Source organism: Salmo salar, chromosome ssa05, assembly GCF_905237065.1.
Source record: "Salmo salar chromosome ssa05, Ssal_v3.1, whole genome shotgun sequence".
NCBI lineage: Eukaryota > Metazoa > Chordata > Actinopteri > Salmoniformes > Salmonidae > Salmo > Salmo salar.
Window position 1 is genome coordinate 40,501,918 of NC_059446.1, and position 21,731 is coordinate 40,523,648.

The 21,731-nt window shown below is 43.9% G+C and overlaps 1 protein-coding gene across 2 annotated transcripts in view; it reads left to right on the forward strand.

Moving 5' to 3' along the window:
• Nucleotides 1-20,995, forward strand: part of LOC106604833 (A disintegrin and metalloproteinase with thrombospondin motifs 2) — a 209,226-nt gene extending 188,231 nt beyond the window's left edge. For both annotated transcript variants that reach the window (XM_014199880.2, XM_045718244.1), the window contains 12 exons: nt 386-531; nt 901-1,076; nt 6,059-6,192; nt 6,484-6,607; nt 7,398-7,478; nt 7,618-7,784; nt 8,092-8,251; nt 8,356-8,488; nt 8,689-8,896; nt 9,085-9,214; nt 9,380-9,472; nt 14,495-20,995. In XM_014199880.2, the coding sequence (XP_014055355.1) occupies nt 386-531; nt 901-1,076; nt 6,059-6,192; nt 6,484-6,607; nt 7,398-7,478; nt 7,618-7,784; nt 8,092-8,251; nt 8,356-8,488; nt 8,689-8,896; nt 9,085-9,214; nt 9,380-9,472; nt 14,495-15,660 (2,718 nt within the window). In that variant the 3' untranslated portion in view covers nt 15,661-20,995. The remainder of the gene's footprint in view (nt 1-385; nt 532-900; nt 1,077-6,058; nt 6,193-6,483; nt 6,608-7,397; nt 7,479-7,617; nt 7,785-8,091; nt 8,252-8,355; nt 8,489-8,688; nt 8,897-9,084; nt 9,215-9,379; nt 9,473-14,494) is intronic.
• The last annotated feature ends 736 nt before the right edge of the window (nt 20,996-21,731 follow it).

Here is a 21,731-nt window from a genome sequence, read left to right on the forward strand (position 1 = left end):
AAGGATACTTTGAGGGATACTTTGAAGGATCTAAAATATAAATTCATTTAGATTTGTTTAAAAGAGGTTAACACTTTTTTGGTTACTACATGATTCCATATGTGTTAGTTCATAGATTTGATGTCTTCACTATTATTTTGCAATGTAGAAAATAGTAAAAAATAAAAACACCCTTGAATGAGTAGGTGTGTCCAAACCTTTGACTGGTACTGTACACACACACACACACACACACACACACACACACACACACACACACACACACACACACACACACACACACACACACACACACACACACACACACACACACACACACACACACACACTAATGGTAACAATAATACCATCCTACAGTTTCTTCCCCTCTCTCGTCCTATCACAGCACTGCTTCAAAGGTCACTGTATCTGGCTGACCATTGACATGATAAAGCAGGATGGTGGGTGGAACATGTGGAGCCAGTTTGGGTCCTGTACTCATACCTGTGGAGGAGGGGTGCAGTTTAGAAACCGTGAATGCAACAACCCCAGGTACGGATTCTTTTTTACCCTAAATATTGACAAATCTACCAAGCAACACTTGCATAGTATCATGGTTAAAACGCGTTAGAGCTTGTCCTAACAGAACAGAACATATTCACTGTTCACATTGACCAAGTGAATGGGCTCTTGAGTGATGCAGCGGTCTAAGGCACTGCATCTCAGTGCTGGAGGTGTCACTACAGATCCTGGTTTGATTCCAGGCTGTATCACAACCGGCCGTAGTTGGGAGTCCCATAGGGTGGCGCACAATTGGCCCAGTGTCATCCAGGTTTGGCCAGTGTAGGCCGTCATTGTAAATAAGAATTTGTTCTTACTGACATGCCTGGTTAAATAAAAAAATGTCCCTGTTGTCCCCAGTCCTGCTAATGGAGGTCGTACCTGTCTGGGGACTAACCAGCAGTTCCAGCTGTGTAACAGCCAGGAGTGTGAGGAGCTGTACAGTGACTTCAGGGAGGAGCAGTGCCGTAGCTTGGACCCTGAGTTTGAGTTCCACAACAACAAGCACCACTGGCTGCCTTATGAACACACGGAACGTAAGTAGCCTACACACAGACTTCCTGAAATGGTGGGTTGTGGGCCATAAGTCAGCTCCTCTTGTGTGGAGGCAGATTGGGAAGCAGATGTTCTGTGTGTGTTTTGGGGGGGATGTTATGGTCACCGACAGCTGGTTTGCTGCTGGCTAGTGTGAATGCACCCATCTTAAAAAACAGAACCCTTGCCTTTCAACCTTTCTAAAACGATAACCCCTTTCTTCAACACCTTTTAAAAAGAACACTCTCTTCTATCTCTAACCTATCTCACTCCACCAAATCATCTGAGCTCTTTTCCAGCCTGTCTGTCTGTGTGTCAGTGGGTCGGTCGGTCGGTGTGTTAGTCTGTGTGTTGTTCGGTGCGTCGGTCAGTCTTAGTCAGTGTGTGTTGGTCGCTCTCTCTCTCTCTCTCTCTCTCTCTCTCTCTCTCTCTCTCTCTCTCTCTCTCTCCCTCCCACCCCCCTCCCTCTTTTCTCAGCTAGTCAGCTGTTGTGACTCACAGAACATAGTCATACTTTATGTGTTTAAACCATCAGAACCCAGAATGGGATTCCCATAACATCCCTTCTTTCTCGCCATCTCCAAAAAACGCCCTTACCTCATCTATAAGTGTGAGTATGAGTTTAAAGAGTGTGTGAGGCTTACAGATCCAGTCCCCATGCTAAATAGTTTTTTTCAACATTGTCTCAAGTACATGCGGGGGAGGGGAGAGAGAGAGGGGGGAAGAAAGAGAAGGGGGAAAAGGAGAGGTAAGGAGAGAAGTTAGAATGAATTCCATTCGTGTGTTTTCATCTCCAGGGTTTAGAGATAGTGTGAGAGAACAGGAGTGAGTCTGTATGAAAATCTAGACTTTGCTCGAAATCTAATAATTAGTTACACCTGTTGTAAAATACAGTCGGTGTTGTGTTTTTAGCCATAAACATCCTCGTAACATTGCTCTACAGTTCAAAAAATCACTTTTTACAAGCATTGATTGTTCCAGCTACTTTGGTCATCCAGGGTCCAGTTGGTCAGGGCGATCTCACCCAGAGAACTTTCTCTCCCTCTGGGATGATCTGTGTCATCGGCCCCCTCTCTGGAGGAGTGAGGGAGTGAGGGACTGTGTATTGGCATGAGTATATGAGAACTCACATCCCAATCTGAGCGTTTCTAATACTTTGTAATATCTGTAAGGTAATCGCAGTGCATTTGGAACATTGCATACCGAAGACATAGTTTGAGTCATCTCCAATCAGTTCCTGTGTGGCTCAGTTGGTAGACCATGGTGCTTGCAACGCCAGGGTTGTGGCTTTGGTTCCCACGGGGGACCAGTACAAAAATGTATGCGCTCACTACTGTAAGTCACTCTGGATAAGAGCGTCTGTAAAATGTAAATCATATAGGGATTCTGTGGATTACATAGTCGAGTCAATCCTTGGGCAATTTGTTTTGCAGCAAGTTTACATACACAATGAACATTCAAATCCACTTAAATACCAATCTTGCATGCCAGACTTTATAGCTATTGCGTAGTTGGTCTATACACACGTCTGGCTCGGGAGATTACATAAACACATACAGGCTAGACAGAGATCCTCCATTGCCTACACAAAGGGTAAATAACTCTGAGCTGTATCCTTATTGTAGGGGATATATGCTGGGCCTGGCTTGTACTTCTTTTAACCTCCCCCTCCCCCCCACTTTCATGTTTTCTCTGCAGACTGACTCTGTGATTTACCTATATAGTATAAATCCAGATCCCTTCAAAGCCTGTTCTGTAATACTGTCAGACAAGATAGAACGGCCAAAGGGGGCGGTGTTGCAATTTGCCTGCAGAGCTCTGTCCTACTATCCAGGTCTGTACCCAAACAATTTGAACTTCTTCTTTTAAAAATCCACCTCTCTAAAAACAAGTCTCTCACCGTTGCCGCCTGCTATAGACCACCCTCTGCCCCCAGCTGTGCTTTAGACACCATATGTGAACTGATTGCCCCCCATCTATCTTCAGAGCTCGCTAGGTGACCTAAACTGGGACATGCTTAACACCCCAGCCATCCTACAATCTAAGCTTGATGCCCTCAATCTCACACAAATGATCAATGAACCTACCAGGTACCACCCCAAACCCGTAAACACGGGCACCCTCATAGATATCATCCTAACCAACTTGTCCCCTAATATACACCTCTGCTGTTTTCAACCAAGATCTCAGCGATCATTGCCTCATTGCCTGCATCCGTAATGGGTCAGCGGTCAAACGACCTCCAATCATCACTGTCAAACGCTCCCTGATACACTTCAGCGAGCAGGCCTTTCTAATCGACCTGGCCCGGGTATCCTGGAAGGATATTGACCTCATCCCGTCAGTAGAGGATGCCTGGTTATTTTTTTTAAACGCCTTCCTCACCACATCATCTTAAATAAGCATGCCCCATTCAAGAAATTTAGAACCAGGAAAAGATATAGCCCTTGGTTCTCTCCAGACCTGACTGCCCTTAACCAACACAAAAACATCCTGTGGCGTTCTGCATTAGCATCGAACAGCCCCCGTGATATGCAACTTTTCCGGGAAGTTAGAAACCAATATACACAGGCAGTTAGAAAAGCCAAGGCTAGCTTTTTCAAGCAAGAAATTTGCTTCCTGCAACACAAACTCAAAAAAGTTCTGGGATACTGTAAAGTCCTTGGAGAATAAGAGCACCACCTCCCTGCTGCCCACTGCACTGAGTATAGGAAACTCTGTCACCACCGATAAATCCACTATAATTAAGAATTTCAATAAGCATTTTTCTACGGCTGGCCATGCTTTCCACCTGGCTACCCCTACGCCGGTCAACAGCACTGCACCCCCCACAGCAACTCGCCCAAGCCTTCCCCATTTCTCCCTCTCCCAAATCCATTCAGCTGATGTTCTGAAAGAGCGGCAAAATCTGGACCCCTACAAATCAGCCGGGCTAGACAATCTGGACCCTTTCTTTCTAAAATGATCTGCCGAAATTGTTGCAACCCCTATTACTAGCCTGTTCAACCTCTCTTTCGTGTCGTCTGAGATTCCCAAAGATTGGAAAGCAGCTGCGGTCATCCCCCTCTTCAAAGGGGGGGACACTCTTGACCCAAACTGCTACAGACCTATACCTATCTTACCCTGCCTCTCTAAAGTCTTCGAAAGCCAAGTCAACAAACAGATTACCGACCATTTCGAATCCCACCGCACCTTCTCCGCTATGCAATCTGGTTTCAGAACTGGTCATGGGTGCACCTCAGCCACGCTCAAGGTCCTAAACAATATCGTAACCACCATCGATAAGAAACAATACTATGCTGCCGTATTCATTGACCTGGCCAAGGCTTTCGACTCTGTCAATCACCACATCCTCATCGGCAGACTCGATAGCCTTGGTTTCTCAAATGATTGCCTCGCCTGGTTCACCAACTACTTTTCTGATAGAGTTCAATGTGTCAAATCGGATGGCCTGTTGTTCGGGCCTCTTGTAGTCTCTATGGGGGTGCCACAGGGTTCAATTCTTGGGCCAACTCTTTTCTCTGTATACATCAATGATGTCGCTCTTGCTGCTGGTGTCTCTGGTCCACCTCTACGCAGACGACACCATTCTGTATACTTCTGGCCCTTCTTTGGACACTGTGTTAACTACCCTCCAGACGAGCTTCAATGTCGTTTCAACTCTCCTTCTGTGGCCTCCAACTGCTCTTAAATACAAGTAAAACTAAATGTATGCTCTTCAACCGATCGCTGCCAGCACCTGCCCGCCCGTCCAGCATCACTACTCTGGATGGTTCTGACTTAGAATATGTGGACAACTACAAATACCTAGGTGTCTGGTTAGACTGTAAACTCTCCTTCCAGACTCACATCAAACATCTCCAATCCAAAGTTAAATCTAGAATTGGCTTCCTATTTCACAACAAAGCATCTTTCACTCATGCTGCCAAACATACCCTCGTAAAACTGACCATCCTACCGATCCTCGACTTCGGCGATGTCATTTACAAAATAGCCTCCAATACACTACTCAATAAATTGGATGCAGTCTATCACAGTGCCATCCGTTTTGTCACCAAAGCCCCATATACTACCCACCACTGTGACCTGTAAGCTCTCGTAGGCTGGCCCTCGCTTCATACTCGTCGCCAATCCCACTGGCTCCAGGTCATCTACAAGACCCTGCTAGGTAAAGTTCCCCCTTATCTCAGCTCACTAGTCACCATAGCAGCATCCACCTGTAGCAAGCACTCCAGCAAGTATATCTCTCTGGTCACCCCCAAAGCCAATTCCTCCTTCGGCCACCTCTCCTTCCAGTTCTCTGCTGCCAATGACTGGAACGAACTACAAAAATCTCTAAAACTGGAAACACTTATCTCCCTCACTAGCTTTAAGCACCAGCTGTCAGAGCAGCTGTCAGATTACTGCACCTGTACATAGCCCATCTAGAATTTATCCCAAACAACTACCTCTTCCCTAACTGTATTTATTTATTTTGCTCCTTTGCACCCCATTATTTCTATTTTTACTTTGCACATTCTTCCACTGCAAATCTATCATTCCAGTGTTTTACTTGCTATATTGTATTTACTTCGCCACCATGGCCTTTTTTGCCTTTACCTCCCTTATTTCATCTCATTTGCTCACTTTGTATATAGACTTATTTTTCTACTATATTATTGACTGTATGTTTGTTTTACTCCATGTGTAACTCTGTGTTGTTGTATGTGTCAAACTGCTTGCTTTATCTTGGCCAGGTCACAATTGTAAATGAGAACTTGTTCTCAACTTGCCTACCTGGTTAAATAAAGGTGAAATAAATAAAATAAAAATAAATAAATAGTCACATTGTATACACACTCAAACTGCAGGAGAACATGGAAAATAGAGGTGAAGCTTGGCATGATTAGGGCTCTGTGTCTTAAGACAATGTTTCTGTATGGTTCTGTCCTACTAATGTTGGATGTAAATCAAGTATTGTAACGTGTGTGTATGGGTTGTGCAGCTAAGCAGCGCTGCCACCTCCATTGCCAGTCCACGGAGACCCGAGACAAGATCAACATGCATAGGCTGGTCCAAGACGGCACGCGCTGCTCATATAAAGACCCCTACAGCGTGTGTGTGCACGGGGACTGTGAGGTCAGTGTGTGTGTCCATAAATATAGCAGTGTGTTTGTTTTCAAATATATGTAGGTTTACAAAAAATATTGCAACCCTAATTATGTGTGTGTGTGACAGTGTGCAACTGTGTGAGGTGTGTGTCAGTGTTCATAACTTTATGAAGTTTATCTGTGTGTCCATAATACTCTAGTTGTGTGTGTGTGTGTGTGTGTGTGTGTGTGTGTGTGTGTGTGTGTGTGTGTGTGTGTGTGTGTGTGTGTGTGTGCATGTGTGTGTGTGCGTGCCTGCGTGCGTGTGTGTGTGTTGCAGAAAGTGGGCTGTGACGGCGTGGTAGGGTCCTCCCAACAGGAGGATAAATGTGGCGTCTGTGGAGGAGACAACTCCAGCTGCAAGATCATCAAGGGCAACTTCACTCGCAGTGCCAAGAAACAAGGTACACACACACACACACACACACACACACACACACACACACACACACACACACACACACACACACACACACACACACACACACACACACACACACACACACACACACCACTGTGGCAGACTGAGACCAATAAGGTAATATGTAACTGAGTTGTCAGACCCTGGAACATGAAAGAGCATGAAAACAGTGCAGGAAGTGAGATAGATGAGGTTGTTTTCCTGGCCTGAGTCCTATTCTGATGACGTGGTCACAACTTCACTGGATAGATAGCTAAAGAGCCCCCTCTACTGGTCACATGGAGATAATGAGCTTGGCCCTTATCAACAAAGCCTCTCAGTGTAAGAGTGCTGATCTAGGATCAGTTTCGCTATTTTAGATCATAATGAATGATATTGTATGGACAGATCACCACTCCTAATCAGACGCTTTGTGGACATTGGCCCTGGCTAGAATCATGTCCTGTTCAAAGCATTACCATATGAGCAGGATCACCACCCAACGATGATGTGAATCACTATACCATGACCTCATGTTAAATAAATATCATCCAGCTGAAATAAGGAAAAAACTAATTTTGATACATTTCCTGGAATTGACTGTTGTTGACCCTGGCTGGCAAAACTAAGAGCAGTTAAAATTTTATTTGAAATTAACCCCCTGTACACAGAAGTTAGCCCTGTGCTCTTCAGAAGAACAATAAAGTTGAATGAAAATGTATCCTGACAAAGTTGAAAAGATGTCTTCTCTGTGGGTGTCTGGATCTCAGGGAAATGTGGTGTTTTCATTTCAGGTTTCCTCAAAGTACTTGAAATCCCTCGAGGGGCGAGACACCTACTAATCCAAGAGATAAAACCAACCACACACATCCTAGGTATAAAATGTGTGCGTGTTTGTGTATGTGTGTGTATGTTTTGTGTGTGTATGTTTTGTGTGTGTGTGCCTGCCTGCGTGTGTGACTGTGTGTGTGTAAGTGTGAGTATTCCAGTTTATAACTCCACCTCCCTCCCCAGCGGTGAAGAACCAGGCATCAGGACAGTTCTTCCTGAATGCGGAGGGGGACATCCCAGAATCCCGTGCGGTCATAGAGAAGGGTGTGGAGTGGGAATACATGAATAATGACCATGACAAGGAGACACTACAGACCAACGGACCACTCAGACACGGAGTCCTCATCATGGTACACACACACACACACACACACACACACACACACACACACACACACACACACACACACACACACACACACACACACACACACACACACACACACACACACACACACACACACACACACACACACACTCATACAAGTCACAAAACACACACTTAATTCTTACCATATATAATTGTTATAGCTTGATTGTGATGGTTCAGAATTACGTCACTGCTAGCTTTGAGTTTATGACATTTCCAGTCCTGACATTTGCTTTATTTATATGACCTATACTAATATGATTGTGCTGTTGTTTCCCCGTGTCCAGGTGCAGTCCCATGGAGATGCCAAGGTGACCCTTTCCTATAAGTACATCATCCACATGGACCTGCTGTCTGCAATAGAGAACAACATGCTGCTGGATGACACCTCCTTCTACGAGTGGGCCCTGAAGAAATGGTCCTTCTGCTCTAAGCCCTGTGGGGGAGGTATTTTACAGTGACACCACTAGCAGAGGAAGACACCGGGGGACTGGGGTTTGGATGTGGAGCTCTTTGTCTAACAGATGTTTGTGTGTGTCCTGCCTTAAAAGGTAAGCAGTATACTCGGTTTGGCTGTAGAAGGAGAGCGGACAGTAAGATGGTCCACCGACGCTACTGTGAGAACATCAAGAAGCCTCGCGCCATCAGCAGAGACTGCAACCAGAAGGAGTGCTCACAGCCTATGTACGTATGGATATGTTTGTGTGGTTCATTTTCATGTTTACATAGAGGTAGGCTGCCGTTCCATGTCACTCCTTGGTCCCTACACTGAACCTGTGAACACCAAAGAGGTTGGAAAGTAAAGGGCTAGTAACCGAAATGGAACAAGGCCTAGAGGTATGTTTTGTCTGTACCTCCCTCTAACTCTCTCTTGTTCATTGTAGCTGGGAGGATGGTCCGTGGGAGCCATGCAGTAAGACGTGCGGTAAAACAGGGTACCAGGTGAGGTCCGTTCGCTGTGTTCAGCCCTTAGACAACGGCAACAAGCGCTCCATTCACAGCAAGTACTGCAATGACGACCGGCCTGAGGCACGCAGACCCTGCAACAGAGAGCTCTGCCCTGCACAGTGGAGAGTAGGGCCCTGGTCACAGGTAAGGATGGAGGGCTGGGGGTAGAGGGGGGTTCTGGTGGATGAATACATAGGGGCTTATCATTTAGTTTGTATGCATGTAGATGTGGTATGGAGTCTCTGTGTGTGTAGGTGTGTGTGTTTATGATGTTGGAGGTTGTTGTGTATAGCCTATTCTCACACTCTTCTTCTATGCTCGTGTGACCACAGTGCTCGGTGACGTGTGCCAATGGGACACAGCAGAGGCAGGCATTGTGTCACACGCGTGACAACACCATCGGTCTCTGCCTGGACAGCAAGCCAGACACCATCCGCATCTGTCGCCTGGCGTCATGTTCCAGTGAGTATTATGGCCTGGCCCCATTATGCTATACACAACAATTTATTTTTAAGAAATCGGTGGCTTAAAGTAATTTAGTATAGGCAGTGGGGAGTATAAGTCTGTCCTGATGAACTCATACTCATTTTCCTCTCTGATATTATTCCCTCCTTTCTCAATCTCCAGGAGGCTCGTCGGACCTGAATAAGAACGGCAACATCCTGATCCAGTGGCTGTCCCGTCCTGACCCAGACTTGCCCTACCAGAGGAACAGCTCACGTAAAAAAACCATCCCTTTATAGCTCTGGGCCCAACCTCCGGTGCATGGCGGTCCTGACCTGGACCTTGCCCTCTCTCTCTGTCCTCTTCACCCTGCAACAGGCCTGGGCTAGGGGCCCCGGGGGCAGGCTCACCCCCTGACCACCCCCCACCCCTCCCCCCGTGTCCGTGCCTGTGGCCGCGCCTGCGAGCGAGCGCCAGCTTTTCGCTTCTCTTTTGGGGCGTGTGTGTCTCTCTCTCTCTGTGTCTGAGACAGCTCTGATTGGGGGAGGTCTCTGGCTCCTGTGTGCTGATTGGTTGGTTGGTTCTCTCTTGCTCTGTCTCTCTCTTCTCTTATCTCTCTCTCTCCTTTGTGGAGCATTGTGTTGTAACCGCTGGCCAGTCGAAACTAAAAAGAAAAACATTTAAACATTGAAGAGAAGGTGGAAATGAAAAAAGGCAAGCAGGTTTGATTGGCGGCTCTTAGTGGCATGGTTGAGCCAGTGAGTCATGAGAGGCCCCTCTGTTTGGCGGCCATGTTTTGCGCGAGCTAGTTGCGAGTCGTCATGGTTCACACTCCTGAGATGCGGGTGCAATTTTTTTGTCACCGCGCCGTCATCGTTTGAGGGCGACAAGTGTGAAAATAACGAAAATAAAAAAAATAAAAGTTAAAAAAAGCTTTATTGTGAATGTGATCTTGTCACAATGAGGACATCTTTGCTAAAGTGCTCATCTCACATCCTGGTTCCATTCTAGAATGAGAACAAAGGTTTATCTCGTTCTAGGTCCCATTCTCAGACTGACAGGAATTCAGCACAGGGACGGGAGTTGACACAAACAAACACTTTTTAGGATTATTGTACACAGAGCTGTTGGGTGAAGAGGCCGAGAGTGAAGAAGAGTAAAATGCTAATAAAAACAGGGTAGTTTTACCATGTGGGGTTGCTTCCCATTTCACCACCTCATCAACCATCCTCTTTGACTGTTATATTAAAGTTCAATAAATGCAGCTTATTTGTGCTTGCAAACTTTAAAACAAATATAAATATATTTGTATTTATATATATATATATATATACACATCTAAAATCTATATGAGTAACAATAATATAAATAATAATAATGTTTTACCATGAATAAGCTGTAGCTTATTTGCCTAATCCTACGGACTGCTATTGATCACTTCGATCCTTGACTGTTATGTGTATTTTTTATTGATTTTACATTAACACAGAAGTAAATATTTAAAAAGAGTAAAGTTTTAGGGAGGAAAGGGGGTATAGACCTATATTATGCAGGACTTAGTCAGTTTGTTGCCTCTCCATTTTCTCAGATGGATAAGTGGTTTACTGTTGCTTGTTATTTGCTTTAGGGAAAGGATCACGTTTTTGTCATGCATGCATTTGTATCCCTTAGCCGTTTGAGCTCAGTGTGTGTGTGTGTGTGTGTGTGTGTGTGTGTGTGTGTGTGTGTGTGTGTGTGTGTGTGTGTGTGTGTGTGTGTGTGTGTGTGTGTGTGTGTGTGTGTGTGTGTGTGTGTGTGTGTGTGTGTGTGTGTGTGTGTGTGTGTGTGTGATACTGTGTGTAAGACTGTATGAGTGACTGTGTGTGTATGTTAATGCGTGTCTGTGCATGCTTGTGTATGCGTATGTGAGTGTGTGTTCATGCAGGCTTCTCATAGACATTCAACTCTGATACAGAAATACCTCATAGACCTTCATTTGAAAATCATCCAATTTTGTTTTTCCTTTTGTGATGAACAATAAACACATGAACAATGCCTTATCTTGGATTGAATGTAATGGCATTTATCTGTGAAAGAGATGGCTTTACTCATCAAAACATGTATTATTCACTTAGAGGCAGCTTCAAACCAACAAGCAAACTCACACGAAAACCATCAGAACCTACAACAAACATAGGGTTTGGAACTTGGTCTGACCACCGGCGTACGGTTTACAAAGGGCCAAGGGTATCGATCGACACACTGACGACGGCATCTAGAAAAACACTTCAGGCTTGTCATTGTATTGTGATCACATGTTTCTGTTGTGACTATGTAGCGAGCTATCTGAGGTTTCGTGCTGGAGTCGGACGGTAGGAGGCCAATGATGCCAGACCTTGCAGTGCGATACTGTATATAACATTGGTGTTGACTGTGTTTAATAATGTTCATGACTGTTATCTTCTTACTTATGGAAAAAAAATATATAATATTCTATACTATGGGTAACTGTTTCGTGGCTTCACTAGCCTGATGGGTGGGGCTGGCTGACATTGGGCTGACGTTGAATTGACGTTGGATTGACGTCGGGGAAACATTCAGAAGAACTATGTGCACTGCGTCTATATGCACTTTGATTTATCAGGGAAAAATGTGTTCATGTTTTGTAAATGTTTCATATGACACTTAAACGTGCCATTCCAGTTTTTACATCATTCATCATGGATAATTCAGTATTTTATTTATTCAACATCCAAATCTATGTATTAATTTATTAATTTGACTTATTATCAATTGATTAACTAAACTGATTGATTGGTTGATTTCAAAGTAATGAAGTGTTTTACCAAAGTGACTGTGAACTTGTACCTTTCGATACAGTTTATTTATTTTTCTTAAGAAAATAATATATCTATATATTGAGGAGGGAGTACATCTCATTGTTTCAGTTCCTGTCATTATCAACTGCAAAGTTGTATAAATAAATAAATATTTTAAAAAGCGCTCTCACTCTCTCCTCCTGAGTTTGTGATGGTTTGGCTTTGTGTGAGGAGGGGCGCAGAACAACAAGCTTCCAGTGGAATTCAACTCACAGATTGATCCAACCTTACAAAGGCTTAAACATTGTCGAATAAAGTGATATTGCCATGAAAGTAATAAAGAAAGACTAAATTAAATAAGATCCACCCTCTTATCCTGCATTAGAAACATATATATAGTGATATTGATGTAATAAATTGATGGTGCTAATCTGAAACTAATAAAGAAGACAGATGAGATGTCAGAAAATGTCAGTTTGGTCTGAAAGAGTCAGGCTGCTGTTTCAACACCACAACACAAGAGAGTCAGGTTACTGTTCCAGCACCACAACACAAGAGAGCCAGGTTACTGTTCCAGCACCACAAAAGAGAGCCCACACCACTCTTCTTCAGTTGCTATAGACTAATCTATCGACTCTCTGATGTCGAAGCTGCTTGGGTTTCCTTTTACTTCTTCTTCCTTCCTGCACTACCTGCTAATGGTCTGGCTTTACTACCTCTACTACTTTACTCTGCACCATGTGTAAACGTACAGTACCAGTCAAAGGTTTGGACACTCATTCAAGGGTTTTTCTTTATTTTTTGCTATTTTTTACATTGTAGAATAATAGTGAAGACATCAAAACTATGAAATAACACATATGGAATCATGTAGTAACCAAACAAGTGTTAAAAAAAATCTAAATATATTTTAGATTTTAGATTCTTCAAAGTAGTCTCCCTTTGTCTTGATGACAGCTTTGCACACTCTTGGCATTCTCTCAATCAGCGTCATGAGGAATGCTTTTCCAACAGTATTGAAGGAGTTCCCACATATGCTGAGCACTTGTTGGCTGCTTTTTCTTCACTCTGCGGTCCAACTCATCCCAAACCATCTCAATTGGGTTGAGGTCGGGTGATTGTGGAGGCCAGGTCATCTGATGCAGCACTCCATCACTCCCCTTGATCTAATTGCCCTTACACAGCCTGGAGGTGTGTTTTGTCCTGTTGAAAAAACAATTATAGTCCCACTAAGTGCAAAGCAGATGGGATGGCATATCGCTGCAGAATGCTGTGGTAGCCACGCTGGAAAAGTGTGCCTTGAATTCTAAATAAATCACAGACAGTGTCACCAGCAAAGCACCCCCAAACCATCACACCTCCTCCTCCATGCTTCACGGTGGGAGCCACACATCCGGAGATCATCCGTTCACCTTCTCTGTGTCTCACAAAGACACGGCGGTTGGAACCAAAAATCTCAAATTTGGACTCATCAGACCAAAGGACAGATTTCCACCGGTCTAATGTCCATTGCTCGTGTTTCTTGACCCAAGCAAGTCTCTTCTTCTTGTTGATGTCCTTTAGTAGTGGTTTCTTTGCAGAAATTCGACCATGAAGGCCTGATTCATGCAGTCTCCTCTGAGCAGTTGATGTTGAGATGTATCTGTTACTTGAATTCTGTGAAGAATTTATTTGGGCTGCAATCTGAGGTGCAGTTAACTCTAATGAACTTATCCTCTGCAGTAGAGGTAACTCAGGGTCTTCTTTTGTTGTGGCAGTCCTCATGAGAGCCAGATTCATCATAGTGCTTGATGGTCTTTGTGATAGCACTTAAAGAAACTTTCAAAGTCCTTGACATTTTCTGGATTGACTGACCTTCATGTCTTAAAGTAATGATGGACTGTCGTTTCTCTTTGCTTATTTGAGCTGTTCTTGCCATAATATGGACTTGGTCTTTTACCAAATACAGCTATCTTCTGTATACCACCCCTACCTTGTCACAACACAACTGATTGGCTCAAGCGCATTAAGAAGGAAAGATATTCCACTAATTAACTTTTAACAAGGCACACCTGTTAATTGAAATGCATTCCAGGTGAATTCCTCATGAAACTGCTTGAGAGAATGCCGAGTGTGCAAAGCTGTAATCAAGGCAAAGGGTGGCTACTTTGAAGAATCTCAAATATAAAATATATCTTGGTTTGTTTAACACTTTTTTGGTTACTACATGATTCCATATGTTTTTTCATAGTTTTGATGTCTTCACATTTATTCTACAACGTAGAAAATAGTAAAAAATAAAGCAAAATCCTTGAATGAGTAGATGTGTCCAAACTTTTGACAGGTACTGTACACACACACACACACACACACACACACACACACACACACACACACACACACACACACACACACACACACACACACACACACACACACACACACACACACACACACACACACACACACAGCTCCATTTCCAGTCTGGCCCAGTCTCAACTCTTTGTTCTCTCGCCCACAGGCAAGCAGCGTTGTCATGGAGACAGGTCAATGTTCTGTCGCATGGAGGTGCTGATCCACTACTGTGCTCTACCGGGCTACAGGCGCATGTGCTGCAAGTCCTGCAGCAACATGACCAACAGCAGCCTGACCACCAGTCTCCCGCCCCGGGTCACAGCTCGCCCGCTGCCTCACCCCCTGCCACAGCCTCTGCCTTGGCCCAAGGACAACAACACCCCCCTTCAGCCCACGGTTCATCCAAGAACTACAATGCATATACCTTATACCACGCCGCGCCCGATGAGCACAACACACACCTATACAACACCACACCCATACTTCGCCACATACCCCATCCCCATACACACGACCCCAGAGCACAGTGTGACCCCCAGAGACACAACCAGAAGTTACCCCTTCGTCACACTCTCCACCAGCACCAGCATATACACTACAACTCCCAGCAGCCTGTTCACTGACTCAACTGTTAACTTCACCTTTATCAGCAATGACACCACAGTGACCCCCATTCACAGCTATGACATAACAGGGGCAGAAACCACAACTCCCAGCAGCCCATACTACATGGATGATGTCATAAAGCCAACTGAAACCAACTACTTTGAGGATGTGATATCGCCCAGTGGAACCATCCCATACACTGATGTCACAATGTCCAGCGGTGGTGATGTCATAATACCTAGTGGAACCGTGCCCTATGGCACTGATGTCACAATGCCTATTGGAACCATGCCTTATGATGATGACATCACAGTGATGATTCCTACAGTCCCCAGGGATGACATCATAGGTATGACCACCGTTGATTGGCCAGAAATCACAGAGTACATATCTGTGAGCTCCATTGTTCCCACAACAACCACGGTAGGGCCAACAACAGAGTTAATGACAGAGCAAATGACAGCCAAGCCTCCCACAACAACAACAACCAAAAAGCCCATGTGGCCGCTAAGCCGCCAGGAGGAGACCAGCGAAAATAACTCAATTGACGTTCTCTACAACCAGATCATCGGAGTAGACAATGTCATCCCCCAAAACAACCTGATCCACAGACGGAGCCGGGTGTTCCTCCGGGAGAGAACACGGAACAAACGCATCCAGGAACTCCTGGAGGAGAAGAGGAACTTTCTGTTGAGGATGAAGCGGGCCCAGAGTGGTGCTGCTTGATGATGATAGACCTTCCTTCCTCCCTAACACTCCCTTGATTTCTCTTATAGAGATTTACCTACGTCTGCTAACAGACTGGAGATATTATTTAACCCTTAACCTGCATTGGTGCTCTCTATCAGGTACTGACCCATCACACACCCAGAGTCATGGTACAGACATACAGTACCAGTCAAAACTTTAGACACACCTACTCATTCAAGGGAGCCTATGGGAGCCGTAGGAAGTGTCACGTTACAGCAAAGATCCTCAGTCTTCAATAAACAGAGACAAGAAGAACAAGATCTTGTCAGAGAGGGCACTTCCTGCATGGAATCTTCTCAGGTTTTGGCCTGCCATTTGAGTTCTGTTATACTCACAGACACCATTCAAACAGTTTTAGAAACTGTAGGGTGTTTTCTATCCAAAGCCAATAATTATATGCATATTGTAGTTACTGGGCAGGAGTAGTAACCAGATTAAATCGGGTACGTTTTTTATCCGGCCGTGTCAATACTACCCCCTACCCCCAACAGGTTAAAGAAAAATGATTTGTCCAGTTCAAGGTGAGTAATCGCTGTTCTGATGTCCGGAAGCTCTTTTCGGTCATAAGAGACAGTAACAGCAATATTATGTGCAAAATAAGCTACAAACAATGTGGGGAAAAAAATAGCACGGTTGGTTAAGAGCCCACTAAACGGCAGACATCCCCTCCGGCGCCATTACACAAATGCATTCCAGGTGACTATCTCATGAAGCTGGTTGAGAGAATGCCAAGAGTGTGCAAAGCTGTCATCAAGGCAAAGGGTGGCTACTTTGAAGAATCTTAAATATAAAACATATTTTGATTTGTTTAACACTTGTTTAGTTACTACACTATTCCATATGTGTTATTTCATAGTTTTGATGTAATCACTTTTATTCTACAATGTAAAAAATTAAGAACAACCCTTGAATGTGTGACGTGGTAAGGTTGGACCCAAGTGCAGAGAAGAGACCAGACAAGGAATCTGTTTAAGGATAAACATAATACTTTACTGAGATGCGGTAACCACAGGATCACAGTACACTTGAAAAAAACAACAAACACTAAGTCTCGAAAACTCACTCAGGAAACAACCGCACACAGTAAACAATTCAAGCTTCTGCAAAGGACCACAGAAAACACACCTCTTTTAACAGGTACACAAGCTTGAAATAATAAGACACACCTGAGTCCAATAAAAGCCTCTAGTGCGGTCTCTGCGGCCCTCTGGTGCCAGGAGGAACCATGACAGAATGAGTAGGTGTGTCCATACTGTTGACTGGTACTGTACACACTGACCTATTTGTTTACACACACACACAGAAACACACACACACCATGAAGACAGACAGGCATACAGCCACATGGCAGGATAGAAAAAAACAAAGCCAGATGGTTTGCACAGATGTTAAAAATAAAACAAAGTCCCTTTAGGATACGAATCTGAAACACTTTCCGATCCAAAGCGGAGGTCTTGTTGTAAGGCTGAGAGTAAAGCCAGATGTGATGTGGACCGTACGTCCTCTTGGACCCGCACATTAACAAGGAAAACTTGTATCTATCCAAACCTCCCCCAGTGTGTTTAAGAGCAAGGCACATACAGTAAAGATGTATTTCTCTTTTATAAGCAGCACACTCCTGGATAATCTCAGGGCGTGAATAGTTGGATATTCAGGCCATTCAATTCAATAAATTAAGTCTAATTTGAATGAAGTCTTATCCCCAGCAGCACTTAAGGACCCATGTAAGCTCATCCCAAACAGATCTGACACACCATGTTAGATTACAGCCTATTACTGCAGTTGATATATCTTTGAGTCACACAGAGATGAATACCACTCTGGTCCCATATAATGAGACATATTAGATAGCAAGTGTCCCGGGGTACGTCCCAAATGGCACCCTATAGGCCCTGGTCCAAAGTAGTGCGTTATAGAGGGAATAGGCTGCCATTTGGGACGCAACCTAGAGCTTTCTGAATTACAGTACTATACAGGGCAGACAGACACTTTGCACTGGAGGTTTGGAGATATAAAAACAGACTATGCTACGTCAAAACACCAGGGCTCCATCTCAATAGTTTAAAGTGGCTTTCTCTCCTTTCGGCTCCTTAACGTCATCTGCACGGATGAGAAAGAGCTGGAATGGTGGAAGCACATACCTGGTGGTTATCCACCGTAGTGCATACACATACCCTGTTTTTCCCCCCTTCAGATCAGTGCAGATGAAGGAAAGGAGATAAGGAGAAGAAGCCACATTTCGACTGTAAAGATGAACCTCGAGTATCTCACATCCCCCAGAACATTCCTTCTCCTGGTTGTATTACAACTATGGAAGCTAGTGGTTTAGCGTTGTGCTGCCAATGTCCATGAGTCATCTATGTCAGACTCTATTTCACATGCTTCTTTCTGCTGCTTCTCAGAGAGAGTCAATGAGTAAGAACTCTGGGGGACTATGGAGGGCCATTGACGACAACTCTGTTGGACTACATTGGTGCTCTACTGGATTCTATGTGATTTTTACAAAACGATTACACATCTCTCTGGTAATATACAGTGTCATATGCAGTAGGAGTTAATATGAATTTAATTGAGGGAAATCCGTCATCACAATCAGGTTTTTGAGTTGAAATGGTCAGTGGTGGTGCAATGCTTTTATCCTTGTTGGTGCTGAAAGCAATGCCCCCTGAAGAGTCACAGGAACCTTATCAATTCACTTGTGTGTACTATATTTTCAAAGAGCCCCCCGCCCCCAAAAAATACAAAAAATATAAATAACTATTTGTATCTACCGCATAACAATAGAAGCTTTCAGGGCCAGCTGTCTTGTTTTTATTGTATTGTATTTATCGTCTTATTATCGGTGCATTTTGCCTGGCATCTGCTGCAAAAGCCCCGATGAATCTCTCTGTACGATATCTGTACATATGAATCAGAACTCAATGTTGAATATTTATTAACGTTCCAGTGCCTGTGGTATTTTGCACATTGGGTGTTGCGGGATGTTCCTGTTCTAATGTCTACAATGAGTCTCTCGCTTCTTTTCGCTCTCATTCTCTCCCCACCGACCACTAGAGGGAAGCAGAATAGCACATGTAGTAAGTGTCTACACACCATATACTGGCTTCTGCTTTGAGTCAAAGTACCTCTTCACCTCTCTGCCTACGTCTCTGTCTCTCTCTATCGACAGTGCTTGTGCTGTGTTCTGCAGTTGTTCTATAGAATATGTATGCATAGGAGATCAGCTCTTACACTGGCATTGCTTTGAATAACACCATAAACCCTTCAGACACGGCTTATAGACATAGAAGTGCACACATGCCCACGGTAACTCACACACACACATACAAACACATAAACAAAAACACACACACACACACACACACACACACACACACACACACACATACACATGCTCACACTCTTTCCCTCGCCGTAATGTTACCGAAACACCAGAGAACACCTACATTTAGCTCCCGATCTCTCTCTCTCTGTCACAGCCGCAGTGCTTTGTCTCATAGCAACCACCTTTCTGTACATGAGTTCCTCTCTCTAACTAATCACATTTGTTGGGTGGGTGGGTGGGTCAGTGGGTGGCTGGGTGTGTGTATGTGCGTGTGTATGAGGACTATCCTTGTATATAATGTCGGTCATGGATGTGTCAGGATGGAGTGTGACAGGCGTCACTTGAACTGCTGCCTTTCTCATCACTATGAAACTGCACACAGGAAGAACTACCACTATGAAAGGGTTTGGAGATCAAAGGGGAGAGCCTTGCTGACTAGGGCTGTAAAACAGGGCTGTTTATGATCGAGAATTTGTGATATTTTCCATGCATTCCCATTCAGAATTGAACATTGTAACCTTGACTTTAAGACCCAAGTGGGCGACTCGGAAGACTGAGGACAGCTAAAGTGGTTGGTGGATGACACACACACACACACACACACACACACACACACACACACACACACACACACACACACACACACACACACACACACACACACACACACACACACACACACACACACACTCCCTGCCACCCCCCCATACACCGCAAATAGAGTTGACTTCATATAAGTGAATTAAGTGTCCCCACAGCCCCAGCAGTGGTTCCTCTAATCTCTCTCATCCTGATCGTATCACTATTTGCTGTACAGGAATGAATGAATGAATTACATTTATTTTTTTTCGTGTCAAATCGCCAATTGGCAACCCATCCCTTATGGGATTAATTGACACATAAACAAACGTTACAATAATTCACTACGGTAATTAAATGACAATTCTTCTTCTGGCGTTCTCTGCATTACACATCACATAAAGTGTGTAAAAACATTAGAAATACATAATAGTAAATAAGGTTATCCAAACAATAATTACATCCCTAGAGCAATAAAATGATATACATACATATATACATACAAACATACACACTGCATATATATACATACATACATACATACATACATACATACATACATACATACATACATACATACATACATACATACATACATACATACATACATACATACATACATACATACAAACATACATACATACCATATACAGACAAATAAATATAGAAAAAAAGTGGTAATTTCTTTTTTTGAGTAATTTTTTGGTGCTTTGACATATCCAAATAATGAAATAATAATTTATCCTGAAGGTAGGACAGTTTGAGAAAGACTGAATGCCTATTGTTGTTTCTGTGCAATTCAAAAACAATTGGAAAATGAATGTTTTTGTCCGGGGTTTTTCGACTAAGCTGTGAATGGTTCAAATTGGATGTTTGTTTCACCCCCAAATCACTCAGAGCCCAGTTCCATGAAACACAACGGGGTTGGTTTTATCACAGTTTCATAGAAAAGCGATTTGGTAAGTGGCATCCTGCTGGTCGACCTCAATGGCTCACCACATGTAGGTCACTCTGCCACAGACAACAGCTTGACTCCTTTCCTCCTCTCCTTCTCTCTCCTCTCCCCAAACACCTTTCTCCTCTATTAGCAGCGGAACATATATTAGCTTTTTTTAATGGTAATTCACGTCTGACAATATTCATTTTGACTTCAATATGCTGTTCCTAAGCATTTCAAATGTAGCAGTCGGATGTTGAAGTCATGTTGCTGTGTTCCTTTTAATGATTGTATTTATTTAGTTCCTGTTCTGAATGAATGAATGTTCCGGTTTGATCATGGAGGATATATCTGAACATGTTGTTGTTGAGAACAGTCAGTATTGTACGTTTGAGTCAGTGTGTACGTCTCTCCTGTGCTGCCTCCTGTTCATAAGGGCTAAATGAACTAGCATGTGGCTTTGCTCCTCACACTGTACTGACAACACGTGTCTCAACGTCTTTATTATGGCCATATCCGTCTCTAACCATCTGTGAGTGTGTGAGTGTGTGTGTGTGTGCATCTAATATGAATCAGAGTGAGGAACTCGCTAGCTGCTGTCTCTTATGACTACTCACATTAGAGAGTCTAAAAAAATCAAGGGATCTTTTTTTAGAGATGGGATGTCAGGATAGAGTATAAGTAATCTCTTCATAAGCATACACAGACACACACACACACACACACACACAGACACACACCATTGCATTGTGTGTTTAAGTGCCTAAGGGTGAGGCTGCACCACCACGAATCATTTCCTATGACATCCTGACCCCCACCCAGCCATTGCAGTTGTCTATCGCAAACGAACATCAACACTCTCTGCCCTGCTCCTCAAAGAACGCTGCCTGCACTGACAAGGTGGTCTTTCTCTCGTTCTCCCTCCCCTCTATGTGTGATGGTGTGAATAACCAGTTGAGCACATTGCCGTCTTCTGTTTCCTCATCTCTCGGAGAAACTAGATTTCCTTGAAACCCAGTGATGTCTGCCAGGCATGGCTTCAGAGAATAAATGGATGGTGTTATGATGTGGTTTAACCAGGGCTTCTTCAGGTCGTATACTCAGCTCTGTTGCATAAGCACTGGGAAGTTGGTTGAGGGTCCTGAGACAGAATGAACTGTTTTTATAGTTTTGTCCGTTTTGACATTGTTGTTTTGGATACACATA